This window comes from Zonotrichia albicollis, chromosome 25 (genome assembly GCF_047830755.1).
Source record: "Zonotrichia albicollis isolate bZonAlb1 chromosome 25, bZonAlb1.hap1, whole genome shotgun sequence".
Classification (NCBI taxonomy): Eukaryota; Metazoa; Chordata; class Aves; order Passeriformes; family Passerellidae; genus Zonotrichia; species Zonotrichia albicollis.
Window position 1 is genome coordinate 1,143,750 of NC_133843.1, and position 14,723 is coordinate 1,158,472.

The window sequence follows — 14,723 nt, forward strand, 5'->3', positions numbered from 1 at the left end:
CAAAGAATGTCTGTATGCTGGACATCAAACTGAGCTTAGGTGCTGGGTTATTGATGGTGCACTAAGATGCTTATTTCTGATTAGTTTGGGGGTTTTAATTTTATTTTTTAAGGCTTTTTGTCTTTTCTCTTTTGAGACAAATGTAAAAACCTTTCTGTGACTCCTTTTTTACCCTCAACGGAAAACCAGTGTTCCTTTACCTGTGTAGTAATCCTGAAAAAAATGATGGGCTGAAAAATTTAAAGATGCATTTACAGATGGTTTTATTTTACTACTAGCTGGAAGACTGCATGTTTGTTGTCAAATACTGTAGCCATGATTTTTAAAATCAAAAGTTGCTTCTGCAGACAAGAAAGATGAACTTTTTTTTTCCTTTCTTAAGTTTGCTTTGGTGGTTCATGAGACATTCCTTGGAAGCAGACTCCTTTTAGCATCTGTCTTGTTTGATGCCTGTGCTGTGTCATATTAAAGCTGTCAAGGTGATTGTGGACTCCAGTGTATAATTTTTCATTACACACCAGCGTTTTCTGAAATGGCTGAAGGATCTGTACATGGATGCAGGGCCAGCAGCTCATGGTAGAGGTGTGATGTAGGAGAATTTTGACTCTTGCCTTTGCCAGTGTTGAAGTTAAATGACCCGAGACACCCTTAGCTTTCCTGTGGTGGGCTGGGGGAATTTCTACCGCTGGCACTCTGAAATGCTGTGGAGGAGACCTTCAGAAATACTGAATTGTCTGTGAATATTCTGTTTCCAGGTGAGTTACATGGAGATTTACTGTGAGAGAGTCAGAGACTTGTTGAACCCGAAGAACAAAGGGAATTTGCGGGTGCGAGAGCATCCTCTCCTTGGACCCTACGTGGAGGATCTGTCCAAGTTAGCAGTCACATCTTACACAGACATTGCAGACCTCATGGATGCTGGGAACAAAGCCAGGTTAGTGATGGGAGTGTGTTATATATTCTTAGCAGTGTTATGCATTAGCACTTTAAAAAAACCTCTTGTGAGGAGTATTACTGAAATATGCACTGATCAATGCTGTTAAAAGCTGAAATTGCTTTGTGTGCTGAACTAGTCCTGCAAATCAATGTGTAGACGTTTAAAGATTGCAAGGACTTGAGATAAAGTCTAAATAATTATTTGGCATTTACTTCTGCCTTTGCTATGTACTCTGTCACTATCCTCGTTAAAAAACTTATGTGAATAGTCTCCTCTTTCCTCAATTCAGGTGGTCAGGACCAAAGTTGGCATTCCAGCTTCAGTTTCTGGTTCATTATTAGTTGTTTCCATGCAAGCTCTTGGCTTCATTCAACAATGTGTGAGAAGGACTCACATAAACGCTGCTCAAGTGTTCTTGGGTGTTTGCATGTAAGATGGACTACTGAGTTCACAGACTGAGAAAGCTCTGTCTGAACTGTGATGAAGATGGGAGTAATTCAGGAGTGCAAAAATGAAAGGGTTTGGGAATGATGCTAGGTGTGGCTGGGTCTTGGTTACAGGGCAGCTCATCACCTGTGCAGCCTCTCGCTCTCATTCCTCTGCCACTGCATTCAGCCCTGCAGGTAATTGTCCTTTTTTAAACATGCTCGTATCTGTTCATATTTCAGGACTGTGGCAGCCACCAACATGAATGAAACCAGCAGCCGCTCTCATGCTGTGTTTACAATTGTCTTTACTCAGAAGAAACATGACACAGAAACTGACCTTTCCACAGAGAAGGTGTGTTACAGATGAGTGACTTTCTGACTGTTTCTCACTGATGTTCCCTGCAGTGACTTTGTAGTTCTGTCCTTGCTCTGGTTCACCAAGAGCTCATTCTCCTGTTCATGTGCTTTCTGTGTTCAGGTCAGCAAGATCAGCCTGGTGGATCTGGCTGGGAGTGAGCGAGCTGACTCCACCGGTGCCAAGGGAACGCGGTTAAAGGTGCGGGGCTGGGGAGGCACGGCCGTCACCGGAGTCCTTGCTGGGCAAATAATAAATTATAACTGTGGGAGAAATAGTTGCAAACCTGAAGATCTGAAGAGATTCATGGTTGAAGAGTTTTAATTACTATGTAATACTGGTTTCTCTTTTCTCAGGAAGGAGCAAATATTAACAAGTCTCTCACAACTCTGGGCAAAGTTATTTCAGCATTGGCTGAAGTGGTAAGTAGAGCGTTTCCTTCCCTGCAACAACCTTTGCATAGCTGCTCAAATGAAACAGTAAAATCCGTGGAGTACAGCAGAATCATTTGCTGTTCTTGGCCTTGCATTCTCAGCCCGATTAGCTGTGTGTATTTTGATAGATGAATAGAGTTGATACTATTCTGTGGGTGTCACACAGGCTGTCAACAGATGGAAGCATTGGTTTGTTTAACTGTGAAGAAGCCTTGCAGAAGAAGCCTGTGTTAATGTAGAAGACCTGTTTACATAGCAAGATTTTAGACCTTCAGTGTAGTGCAGTAATTTTATTTTTATTTGAAAGAATAATTGTAGAAAACTTAACTGCAGCTTTGTTGTTAAAATTTATAGAAACATCAGTGCAACAGCTTGATTCACTGGCTTTCTTTGCAATGGCAAGACTTATAATGTCTTAAGTGAGCTTATATTGATCCAAGCAAAATGTTGTGGGTTTAGGAAAGTACTTTGTCTTTTATTTTTGTATTCAACTGCTATTAAAAAAACCCAAAGAAACAAAACAAATCAATGATTGTTGTTCCTTTTAAAAGTGAGCCAACACCTTGGAGAGGTTGAATATGCTTAAATATTTTTTAGATTTTTTTTTCCAATTGAAGCGATTAATTCCATTAATTTGGCTTTTTAAGAAAAGGAAGTACTGTCTGACATGGAAACAATGTGTAAATCTCTGTTAAGAAGCTCATCCTTCTTCTTTTTCCTTTTTCCTTAATGCTTTCAACGTAGGATAACTGCACCAGCAAGGTAGGATGGTCTGTGTAGGAGTAGATGTTGGTTTCTTTGCCTAGTGTAAGGTTTACTGCTTGGAATTGTGTTATAACACAGAATTTAAATGTCAGGAAGATGTTCACATCTTTCTTACACAGAAAATCCTTCCTGTTTTTCATATTGTGTTGTTTCTTTGTAGAGCAAAAAGAAGAAGAAGACAGACTTTATACCCTACAGGGATTCTGTACTAACGTGGCTCCTTCGAGAAAATCTAGGTATGGCTGATTTGTCTCTGCCAATATGAAAAGAAAGTATCACTGAGTTTTCTGACTGCTTTTACTCACTTAAATTTGTATTGAGTATGAGGCTAAATATCTTTAGTAGCTAAATCTGAGTCGTTATAGTTCCACCTTACATTAATGCTATAACTCTCTCCTGTGGTTTTTGTATGTTTCTTAATACTGCAGAATTTAGTTGGATTCTATAATTTATTGAAAACATTGATATTTGGCAGATAGGTAGTGCCTGGAGTGTGTGCTGTAGTTCATCTAAAATCTTGCCTGTTCACTGCAGGTGGTAACTCCAGAACTGCAATGGTCGCTGCTCTCAGTCCAGCAGACATAAACTATGATGAAACTTTGAGCACTTTAAGGTACTTTCTCTTCCTGTGGGATAGATATGGGTAACTGTTTGCTCTAAAGGCCATACTTTGTCCTTTAAACCTTTGGCTTATTGGGAGCTGAGCTTATCTGTGGGGAAGAGGACTCGACTGGCAAGAACTCGATTACCCTGCAGAGGAAGCAGGGATTTATTGCCTCCTCTGCTGACATCCAGCTGCAAGTGAAATGTCTTCTGTGCTGCTGCATTCCCATGTTACATAAAAGTTGTATGTAATCAGTTCCATGTTTGTGCAAGGTTTCACTGTGCTGTGTGCTTGCAGATATGCTGATCGTGCAAAGCAGATTAAATGCAATGCTGTTATCAACGAGGATCCCAACGCCAAGCTGGTGCGGGAGCTCAAGGAGGAGGTGACGAGGCTCAAGGATCTCCTGCGTGCTCAAGGCCTGGGAGATATTATTGACAGTAAGTGGATTAAACACACCTCACTGTCCTGGCCTTGGCCTCTAGCAGAGGAGGGAGACCTGAGCCAGTGAGAGAAAAGGATTAAAACACAGACTTTAAATATAGGTACTGATATTTAAGTTTTGAACATGATTTTAGAAATGGCAGCCCTTTCTGTCTTCAAATGACCATCTTAGGTTTGTGTGTGGAATTCACAAGCCACCTTCAAACTCAGGGAAAAATACAGAGTTTGAATTTTCCTATTATTGTAGAAATGCTTTTGGAAGCATTTCTAAAAGCTATTTCGTGTGATAGAACTTGCCCATTCAGGAGTTGCTCTGCTGAGTTAGGGAGAGCTTTTTGTCTGGCTGCCAATAAAGAGCTGAGACACAGAAACTTAGTTTCATACTGAGGAAAAAAGGCATCTTTCCTTCCTCCTCAGAGGGCCAAGGTTATTAGTTGATACCTGGCTTCAATGCCATCCTCGCTCACAAAAGAAAACAATGGCTAATGTTAGACAGTGCCCTGAGTGACAAATCATTTGTCATCCTGAAGTAACTATGCAACAGCTGCTTGTGAATAACTAATGAATCCTTTTGGGAGATTTTGAGTTAGGTTGGCAGAGCTGTGTTGTACTGATCTGCTTTGCCAGCAACCTCTTAAAGCACTAGAACACACTTGTGCCCAATTTCCTTGTCCTCATTCCAAACAAGACAAATGAACTGAAATTTTAGCTGCTACATTCTTCTATGATATGAGCAGTGATTTAATTCCTAGTGAAGGAAATGCCCATAAAAGCACAGAATGTATTCCAGTGGTTTAAAAGCTTCTTTGACTAAAAAAATAATAAAGTGTTACTCTAGTTTCTGATTTTTCAGACCTTTTTGTTGGTGAAACAGAAGTCCTGACTCAGTCACAGACTACTAAAGACATGCAACATGTATCTACCTCTTTGTTTGCTTGTTTTCAAGAGAATGAGGCCAGAAGACAATGAAATACAAGTGTTTTTCATGCTTGTTACAGTCTGTGGGTTTTGGGTATAAATCCAAACTGAAAAAAACTGTGTTACTGAGAACTGTGTTTTGTTTCTTTAAACATCAAGTAGTATTCTCTTCCCTGCCTATGCCACTAGTGAACCTTCAGTTTTGATCCTTCTTGTATTTTCCCTCCTGCTTCCTTTCAGTTGATCCAATGGGAGATGAATACTCTGGAAGTGGAGTCAAATGTGTGTATTGTGTGGTTCTCTTTTTAACCTGCTTTCTCTGGGTCAGCTTTTAACAGAGCTTTGCATGCCAGCATTTCTCACAGGGAAATCCCAGACAGAACACTCACTGGAATGCAGTGCAGGTTCATGAATACCAGCCTCACCAGCACTTCTTAGACTGAGTCCACAACAAAAAAAAATGCAGAGTTTAAAGTGCAACATATGTTCATTGTTACTTTCTGGCAGAATACAGAAGGGAGAGTGGTAGTTCTCCAGTGTGTTTTCATGACAGCACACAGTTTAGATTTGAACCAGAAAATCTTTCTCTCAAATCTTTCCCCAGTTACTCAGTTCCTGCTCACATGGCTTCCTGGCATTTTAGCAGCTCTTTTCCACTTTGAAGTATTTGCTTTAAATGTTTCAGTTGATGAACTCAAGATGAAGTATTACCAGTTCCTCCTGGACACTGCAATGTATTTTGTATAATCCTTTAAAACAAAAAAAAAGAAAGAAGCCAGACATCTTATACTGATGAAGGTCTCTTTTTTTGAAGTTAAGTATAGTTGGTTGCAGTTGATTAACAACAGGGCTGAAACAAGTCAGCAAGGAGCGTTTTGTTTCCCTTGGTGTTTGCTTCTAAGGAAGGGGCATATATGTAGTCTATTGCAAGGGAAATGTACTCCACGTAAGTTTTGGGTTGGTAGGCTTTTGAAACTCTTTCAGTCAGGCTTTTTGACCCTCACTCAATATCAGCTGAAAGAGATCTGTCTGAAATTTCCTCGAGTTGAAGCTCCTGGTGGTGTACAGACTCATGCTGGCCTGTGTGACGCTCTGGTGCTGCGGCAGCGTGTGCGTGGCGGTGTGAGAGCGGCGTGCATGGGCCTGAGGGCTGGTTCTGCTGCTCACAGCCACTGGGGAGCTGCTGCAAGTGCCACTTCCTTTCTCTTCAGGAGTGCATGGCCTTTTGAGACTCCATCCCTGCTCTGTCATGCCTGCTTTCCTCATCCTGGCAGCATTCCCTTCCCTTAACCTGCTTCTCTGCTGTGAAACTCCCAGCCCTGCCTCCTGTATTTGCAGATGGTGGTTTTCAAACTGACTGGGGGCAGTCATCAGTTCCAGGAGGCTGAAACAGCAGGTTGAGCGTGGAGTGAACTAGGGCAGAAGGCTGACAATGGCAGGATTGTTCAGGGGAAGAGTACAGGAGATGTAGGAGGACAGGGAAATTTATGCAATGTCTGGGGGAGCTTCTCACTTCTGTAAGTGTGATGCCCCTGTTTGTAACTTGCAGGGCATGATTTGAACTGTTTCTTTCCTGAAGTGATTTATTTTAAAGGATTTATCTTTGAAATTAAATTTTAAACTATTAAAACCAAGCTTATTCAGTTACCTGATATTTTCATGTTAAAAGATTTTTCTTTTGGCGTGTGATTATTCTGAGGATATGGCTTACAGATGTATCCAAGAAGACAAGTTAAATTTATATTAATTTCCCTTGTATATTTGTTCTTAAATCATTCAGGCAGCTTTTCTTATTCTCTGGCTTTCAAGGCAGCATTTTCAGGCCTGCAGGTTTTCAGACTACAAAAGCCACCTTGTTAAATTGTGGAGGTTTTTAAAAGACCTTTCATATTTAAACTAACAGCCAAAAAGCTTTGAAGCACCTTCTGAAGACCCTTATCAGATATTTTGCTGATCATATATGTTAGATTTCCATTTTCTTCAGATGAGGAAGGTCAAGAAGCACCATAATGGTGTTGTTGTGAGTTTATGTTCTCGTGTCCCTGTCGTGCACTGACAGGTGATTCATTCTCTGGTGAGGATTTAAGGAGAGGAAATTCATTGTCACTAATTTCATGAGGATCTCAATGTGGTCCTGCTCTGAGCTTCAGGGTGCTCAGGTTAATTAGTGTTCAGTGAGGAGTAGGATGGCTGCTTTTGGCCAAGGTGTAATTTATTTTTTCAATCTTTTTTGTTTAGAAAGGTTTATGATGCAGTCTTTCCTAGTGAACCTCAGGGTCTGAGTTGAGTTGTTATGTTATTGTTGCTAGTATTAAAAGATTTGTTTCAGAACTGCCATCTAAAAATTACAAAACTTGCCTTGTTGCTGCTTAAATGCTTTCCTCTTACACTGGTATTTCCTTCCTTCCTTTCTTCCCTTTTTCCTCTTCCTTCCCCCTTCCTGTTTTCCCTTCTTCCTGCCTTCCCTCTGTCTGTGTGTCTCTCTCTCAGATCTGAAAGATTTTCAGAACAATAAGCATAGATACTTGCTAGCCTCCGAGAATCAACGTCCTGGCAATTTTTCCACAGCCTCCATGGGGTCCCTCACTGCATCTCCATCCTCCTGCTCTCTCAGTAGTCAGGTGGGCTTAACATCTGTGTCCAGTATACAGGAAAGAATCATGTCAACACCAGGAGGAGAGGAGGCCATTGAACGTTTGAAGGTGGGTATTAAGGAGGCTAAAGAATCACGGGCCTGGCAGGACTAATTTCATAAATGTCCCTGTGTCTGTAGAAATTGTGTGAAACCCACTTGCACTGTAAAGAGGGCACTTAACTGCAGTGGGCTAGAAACTGGGTTCATGCACAACCTTTCTTGTTAAGATTATTTAGGTTTAATTGTAGCCTGGAGCTACAATTAAATTATAAATTAAGTTCTTGATTCTTATTTACGGGTCATCTGATGCACTTGTAGTTATGGAAAATTTGATCATGAGTGTAGACTTAGAGGCCTGGTCAGCACTAGTGTGAGCCAAGTCTGACTTGCAAATGCACTCAGCTGTCAGAAAACCAAATTACCCCAAAGTTGAAAAAAAGGAGGAAGAATAATCCTGCCACTGTTGTCTTCGCCCAGCCCCCACAGATTAAAATGTGAAGCACAGAATAGCATGGTTGGGCCAGACAAAGGCAGCCTTGTCCCAGTGCTGCACAGAATTAAAGCACAGCAAAGTGCATCACAGTGAAGCATTTCTTGATTTTTATGAAAGCCCCCCCAATGCCCATGGGTGGAGGAGTGGGGAGAGTTGGCTGTGTTGAGTCTCTGCAACATTGTCATGTTTGCCCATCAGACAGTGCCACAGGCTGAGCACACTCTGCATTTCCCTTTCCCATTGGAAACTCTCCGTTGCCATGGCAGTAACAGTGTGGTCTCTGCATTTCCTTGGCATTCAGTTACTGAATCATGTCTGTAAATCAGATTTTTTACAAAAAAAAGGGAAATGAGTTTAGGTGGTTCAAAATAAAGTGACTGTGGTTAGATATGAAGTCATCTTTTCTCAGCTTGCTTTCAGGACTTCCTACCCTTTTAAAATTTAAGGGAAATAAGTAAGAGTTTTAAAGTGCTAAGAATGCTTTTTATATGTGAAATTAATTTGAGGCCTAAGCAGAGCACAGACTTCAGTTGCTTTGTGTATGTGAAGAACTTTAGAAAGAATTATAAAACATCTTTTGGTATTTTCACACAGGAGTCTGAGAAGATCATTGCAGAGCTGAATGAAACATGGGAAGAGAAACTGAGGAAAACAGAGGCCATTAGGATGGAAAGGTCAGGAATGGAAAGTGCTGTAGTGTGGATGGTCTCTGGAAAGTGGAAAATGGAGAAGGTTGCTCTGTTCCAAGGCAGTGGAGAATGGTGTTGGGGTGGTTTTGCTGGCCCTGTGTTAGATGTGGAACAGCAGGGCAGTGCTGGGAGGAAGTCCAGCTCTCTCCTGGTTTGTCACAGTTGAAGTTGCTGCTCCTTAGGCCACTCTCGCACTAAAAGTTTGCCAACTTGCCCTGGTGTGCTCTGAGGTGGTTTCAGTCCTGGGTAGGCTGCTTCAAAGTCTAATCCAGTAATTACCTGGCTTTCATTAGACCTTAGTTGTCTCAGAAGGCTGAAATGGGGGCAATATCCTGTTTTTCTCCATCAGGGAGGCATTGTTGGCAGAAATGGGCGTTGCCATTCGGGAAGATGGAGGAACACTTGGAGTCTTCTCACCCAAAAAGGTAAAGAAAGTTGTTAACTCTTGCAAGTTTCCAAAAAGCTAATTGACCTGGCAGGAGGCTGATAGGAGTTGAACTGTTTTGGATTTTCCTTTAGAAGATGCTGTGCTGCAAGGAGAAGCAGCTCCTTTTTTATCTTGATTCAGTAGCAAATCAGAAGGTGCTGTGTCTTAATTCTGTTGCCATTTTCTGCAGTAGCTGTGTGTGACCTTTGTGTGCTCTACCTGTTCTTCTTTGACAAGATTGAAGGCTTGTTTAGGTGCTCTTCCTTGAATTTTTTGTTAATCCTTCTTCCCCTTGGAAAAAAGGATAGTGATCTAATGAACCAGTGAACACAGGGGATGCAAGGGGATATTTAATTCAATACTTGCCATTAGTTCTATTTTCTGATATTAGAAGGAAGCAGAACTGTGCAGGAAAAGGGCATAAATCAGTGCTGTAAGTGTAAAATAATTAGGTTAGCAAAGAACCTGTCTCTGCAGGTAAAGCAGAATTATAAAAGAAGTACAAGGCAAAAACCTACTTTGAACAAGCAGCATGGGTAATATTTTAGTGTGCAAGTGTGTAGTAAACTTGATCTAGGGTTAAGCAGGGACCTATTCAGAGGCACTGCACGGAAATGCAGAACCCCAGAATCGGTTAAAATGTTTAATCTTTCACTTAGAATAGTGTTAGTCTGCAATGCTTGGAGTTGTAGAACTCCAGTTTGCTTCTAGTAGCTACTCCAGGAGTGCCCAAGGTTTGTGAAGAGGCAGATTCATTGAGTATTCTCTACATTTCTTCCTCTTATGTTATGGATCCTCATCTCCTTTTAGATTTTTCCTGAGAGGCCATCAGCTCTTTTTGATGATTCTTTTGGTGCATTTTCAGCTGATCAGGTTTGTGTATAAATGCCACCTGGATAAAGTAGATGCTTGGGTAATAGATAGTATTTATTTTTACCTGTATAGGATTTATTAGGAGAAGTGAAACTCCCAACCCAGTCGTGTCTGCTTCTGTTCCTTGCTATCCTTGCAGTTCCTTAGCTGCCCCTCTAGTAACTGTGGTGGTTGTGAAAATGCAGGAGACGAGAGCTTGGCTAGAGAATGTGAAGTGTTCTGTATAAGGACTCTGCACTTCTGAGGTACCAGTGTGTGTCTCATCATACACAAAGAGTGAACAGCTGGGTGTGCCAGCAGCTTCTCTCAAGCTGGGGAGCTTTATTTCTTACAAACTGTTCAAGTGGTGCAAGTTGCAGTGGTGTTACAGCAGATCACTGGGTCTGGCATTTGCTTTCTCTCCATTTTTCTCTTGATTAAAGAGCTCCAAGTGCTGATTTGTGCAGTGAACAGCAGTGGCAGCGTGGAACATCTTCAGCTGCACCTTTGGGTCACCCTGGATTTTTAGGGGTGAAAAAGCTGTATTTTTTCTCCCCCTTTCTGTCCTTATAATTAAATCTTCCATTGGGCAATTGACAATCAGAGACCTTCATTCAAAAACAAATTCATCATGACCATATAGTAATTTTTGAGCTTCTGTAAATGTCATGCTGGTAAAAGCTCTCATAAGTAAACTTTTTTGCATTTAAGATAAGTTGATGGAAATAGTGTTAATAAGGAATCTGAGCCAAATTTATTCATTCTTCCTAAATTTGTTCAGTTTGAGGGTAACAAAGGGACAAGTGGCTTATTAACAGTTTTGTTTCTCTTTTATCGTCCTTCTGCTTTACTTATGTTTAACCATTTTTGCCTTTTCTTTTGTGCTTGTGCTTACTGCCATCTCACTGGCTAGATTTTCACACCAAGGCCTTGTGACTTGTTTGCTGATTCCAATGGGGTTTTTTCACCAAAGAAGGTTGGTTTAGTAACTGTAGTGGATTTAAATTTAGAAGAAGTTTAGATGAAGAGTTTCTTAGCTGTTGGTATCAGAGAATACTGGTAGTTTTAGATTTTGTTTTGATTTTAACAGACTTTGCCAAATAAGCACCCGACCTGTGCCAGAGGAAAGTCAAAGTTGATTCCATATCAGTTTCAAAATTTCACTGAAGCAACATTTTCTGCTCTTGGACTTCCCTTATCAAAGTTTACAGAGATTTTATAAGGACTTCTTGTTCTCCAGCTGAAGCCTTTCTTCCTTCCATGGACTGATATTTTGGATAACTGAGCAATCTGAGCTGTATTTCACTGGTACTTTGTGATGCTTTGCAGTACTTTAGGAGGTTGTGTTTGAAAAAATCCGTTCTGGAATAATCTCAATACACGTGGCAAAACTGCTGGATTAAAGCTCACCCTCCTCAGCTGCAGGAAGGAGCCTGAAAGCAGAACCTCAGTTCTTAATTAACTTTTTCTTTTTGTTCTTTCAGACTCCTCATCTTGTAAACCTTAATGAAGATCCTCTCATGTCTGAATGTCTGCTGTACTACATCAAAGATGGCATCACAAGGTGAGGGTTGGTGCTGACACACTCTGGAGTTGCCTTCTCTGCTTGCTTAAATTCCCAAGCTGGAGACACCGTGAGTTTAAATAATACTGGTGCCTTGAGCTGTGCAAGTTGCAGGTACAAATGAAACCTGAGAGTGCTGGAGGTGGAAAAAAGTGCAGAAATGCAATTTCTTTCAAGTTGACTTGGTGTTTAAAGTAAAAACACCAACTGACAACAAGTTACATGTGCAGTCACTCAGCTTTAAGAAATTGTTATTACACCTGGGCAGTAAAAGAAAGCATGACATCCCCTCTTAAGTTTGTAGTAAAACTTACTGGAAGTGCATGAGAGATTTTGATGGGTGCAGGATTGAAAACCATAGCAACTTGAATATGGCTGAACGTTAGTTTTATTGTTTAAATAAATTGTTATTCATGCCAGTACACATTTAATGGGTTCTGCATTCACAGATATGAGATAAAATTGAATTGCCAGACTTCAGATTAAAAATTGATTGTATTCCAAAATTTATTTTCAAAACAGCTAGAAGGAGAGAGGTAATCTATTTTTTTTTTTTTGGAGCACCAAGCTGTGTTTGGTTGCTTAATTTGTATATTCCTGGGGAACAGATGGAAGAGAGTACACTGACAGGGGCTGGTGTATGATGCTGCTCTAAGGTGCATAAGCCCACTGAAGGGAGTATCAAAGTGCAGAGAATTCAGCAGAGAATGATGACTGGAATAGCTTGGGGCTTAAGAAGTCATTATAAATATTGAGCCTAGCTCATTGGCATCAGAAATGCATAAATTAATAAGTAGAGCAAGTTATAAGCATTAGGATTGGAAATGAAGTTGTCTGTACCTAGAATTGCTCAAACACCTTGGTTTGAAATGGACATATATCTTCATGCTCCAGGGGTACAGCCAGCCTCTCTGTCTAGATGCTGGATGAAACTGCTTGTGGCTTCAAATTATTCAGCAGGAGCCTCCTGGGCCATTTGTGCTCCTTTGTTCAAGTGCAGAAGGCGATTATTGGGAGGGATGATCCCTGTCTGCCTGAAACACACCACTGGAAGTTCTTGTTGGGCTCCCCCCTCCTTGCATCCCTTTCTAAAAGGGAAGGAATTGCATTAAACCCAGAGGTATTTAACAGTTCTCCAAGTGACGTGTTTTAAGGGAGAGAAAGCTTTCCTTTTGCAAAGCTGTCACCCTCCAGTTCCTGGCAGGGCAGGTTCTCTGCAGTGCAGAATTCAGCGCTGGTCCAAACCTTTACATTTGCAGGGCAGCCTTAACAGTTCAGATTTTCCTGGTGTTCGTGGGCAGCTGTCCAGTGCAGGGCTGCAGGAGGTGTCTGGTTTGCTGTTTATTGGAATAAGAATCCCAATATAACCAGTTAGATGGTGCCTGGGCCAGTTCTGACCCTCGCTGCTGGGCCAAAGGCAGCACTGTGGTGTTTTACCCCAGAGATACCTTGGCTGAGAGTGTAGCGGGGCAAGTCCATGCGCGGGGGCGTGAACGGCCCTGGAATCCGGCTATCTGGTGAGGGGCGAAGGCCAGGGCCCCTGCGCATCTGAAGCCAGCCCCCCTCGGTGGCTTTGGCCTCGGGCTGAGCTGGGTGTTAGCTCGGAGCGGCGCGGTGAGAGACGAATTAGGAGGCGACCACTTGCTGGGGGTAAACTGTCGGTTTATTACAGAAGAACTAACAAGGAGGGGAAACACCCAGCAAATGGCCCCGAACAAGGGGCAGGAGAGGGTTTTAAGGGAAAAGGGGGGAAGAAGGCAGGGAAACCCGGCTATCCAATAGAAATACATATTTGGAGGTACGAAACATAACTGATACACTAAAGTAACCAACTGTTATAAATCATAGGAGGGGCTCCAGGGCTACAGCCAACCATACCTCCCAGAGAAAGGAAAATTCTCGAAACCTGGGAGGAGAAAAAGAGTGATTGACTGACCCCAAGGAGGAAACAACTTTCACTTTATAAGAGAAACCAAGGGAGGAGCAGTTTCATTTCCATAGCAACATAACTGGCAGGGTAGCAGCAGGAAGTAATACAGAAAATGGGGGGAGCAAACTAACGAACTTAAGAACACACCACAGCACTTCCAGGCTGTCAGGACTCCGTTTCCTCAGGAGAGAGAGCTTCTGGCGATGGTGGAGAGAAAGGGAGCGGATTCTGCTAGAAGGTTGCCAGATGTTTATTCCGTGGGTACAGAGATGTCTGCACTGGGCCACTGCTGCTAACAGAATGGAGGCCGCATGGTCTCATTAACATTTTAAGCTCAGGACAGGGGAAGGGGAGGGGACAGGTGAGCCACCAACCAGGTGAAGGGGCAGGGTCTCAAGGGACTAGGGACACCTATCACACGACACCTTGCTGGTATGTTAGCCTGATTGACAGGGCACACTCAGCGAGGGGCCAGGGGGAAGGGAGAAGGTAAAACAGGATATTGCAACACACCACAACAGCTGCTGACCCCTGTGTGTTGCTGCAGGGTGGGCCAGGCTGACGCAGAGCGGCGCCAGGACATTGTGCTGAGCGGGGCTCACATCAAGGAGGAGCACTGCGTGTTCCGCAGCGAGAGGAACAACAACGGCGAAGGTAACCTGGGAAGCTCTGCTTCTCCTGCAGCTTCACTGCCATGGTGCCCAGGGAGTCCCCTGCTCTGCAAGCTGTCTGACCTCAAGCAAAGGATCAGCTTTGACTTGATTTCTTGAGTGTTAGGGAAAGAAAATAAAATTTGTTTAGGTGATAATAGCTTCAAATTGTAGGCTGCAGCCAGTATAACAGTTAAATTCTGACCTGGTTGACTATAAACATGAAAAAAAAGTAGTTTCCTCCTGCAGTAGGTAGAGAAGTCAGTACTATTGATTTCCTCTTGAATCTTTATTTTTAAGTAGCATGACATCCAGGGGTGATTGACTTTGGTGTCAGTATGAACATAGGCAGCAAATGAGAGGCCTCTGGGGCTCGCACACTTCTGTTCCTCTACAGGACTCTCTGAAGTCTCACCCATCAATGTTTTCTTTGTAGTTATTGTTACTTTGGAGCCTTGTGAGCGATCAGAAACCTACGTGAATGGCAAGAGGGTTGTGCAGCCTGTGCAGTTGCGCTCAGGTAAGAAATGTTACCACACATTTTTTTTAGACTCTGTATGTGACATTGACATACATGGGGAATGCTAGGTACTGTTCA

General features: G+C 42.3%; 1 protein-coding gene across 10 annotated transcripts in view; it reads left to right on the top strand.

The window, feature by feature from the left end:
- The window catches only part of KIF1B (kinesin family member 1B), a 79,507-nt gene that overhangs the window by 20,456 nt on the left and 44,328 nt on the right, over positions 1-14,723 (top strand). For 3 of the 10 annotated variants that reach the window (XM_074558856.1, XM_074558852.1, XM_074558855.1), the window contains exons 6-18: positions 756-934; positions 1,606-1,717; positions 1,844-1,921; positions 2,077-2,142; positions 3,080-3,155; positions 3,454-3,532; positions 3,821-3,963; positions 7,454-7,587; positions 8,608-8,687; positions 9,052-9,127; positions 11,466-11,545; positions 14,023-14,129; positions 14,562-14,645. In XM_074558856.1, coding sequence (XP_074414957.1) covers positions 756-934; positions 1,606-1,717; positions 1,844-1,921; positions 2,077-2,142; positions 3,080-3,155; positions 3,454-3,532; positions 3,821-3,963; positions 7,454-7,587; positions 8,608-8,687; positions 9,052-9,127; positions 11,466-11,545; positions 14,023-14,129; positions 14,562-14,645 — 1,294 coding nt within the window. Of the gene's footprint in view, positions 1-755; positions 935-1,605; positions 1,718-1,843; positions 1,922-2,076; positions 2,143-2,898; positions 2,917-3,079; positions 3,156-3,453; positions 3,533-3,820; positions 3,964-5,125; positions 5,168-7,375; positions 7,588-8,607; positions 8,688-9,051; positions 9,128-11,465; positions 11,546-14,022; positions 14,130-14,561; positions 14,646-14,723 lie in introns of all 10 variants that reach the window. The other 7 variants (XM_074558847.1, XM_074558853.1, XM_074558851.1 and 4 more) reach the window with 5 other exon arrangements.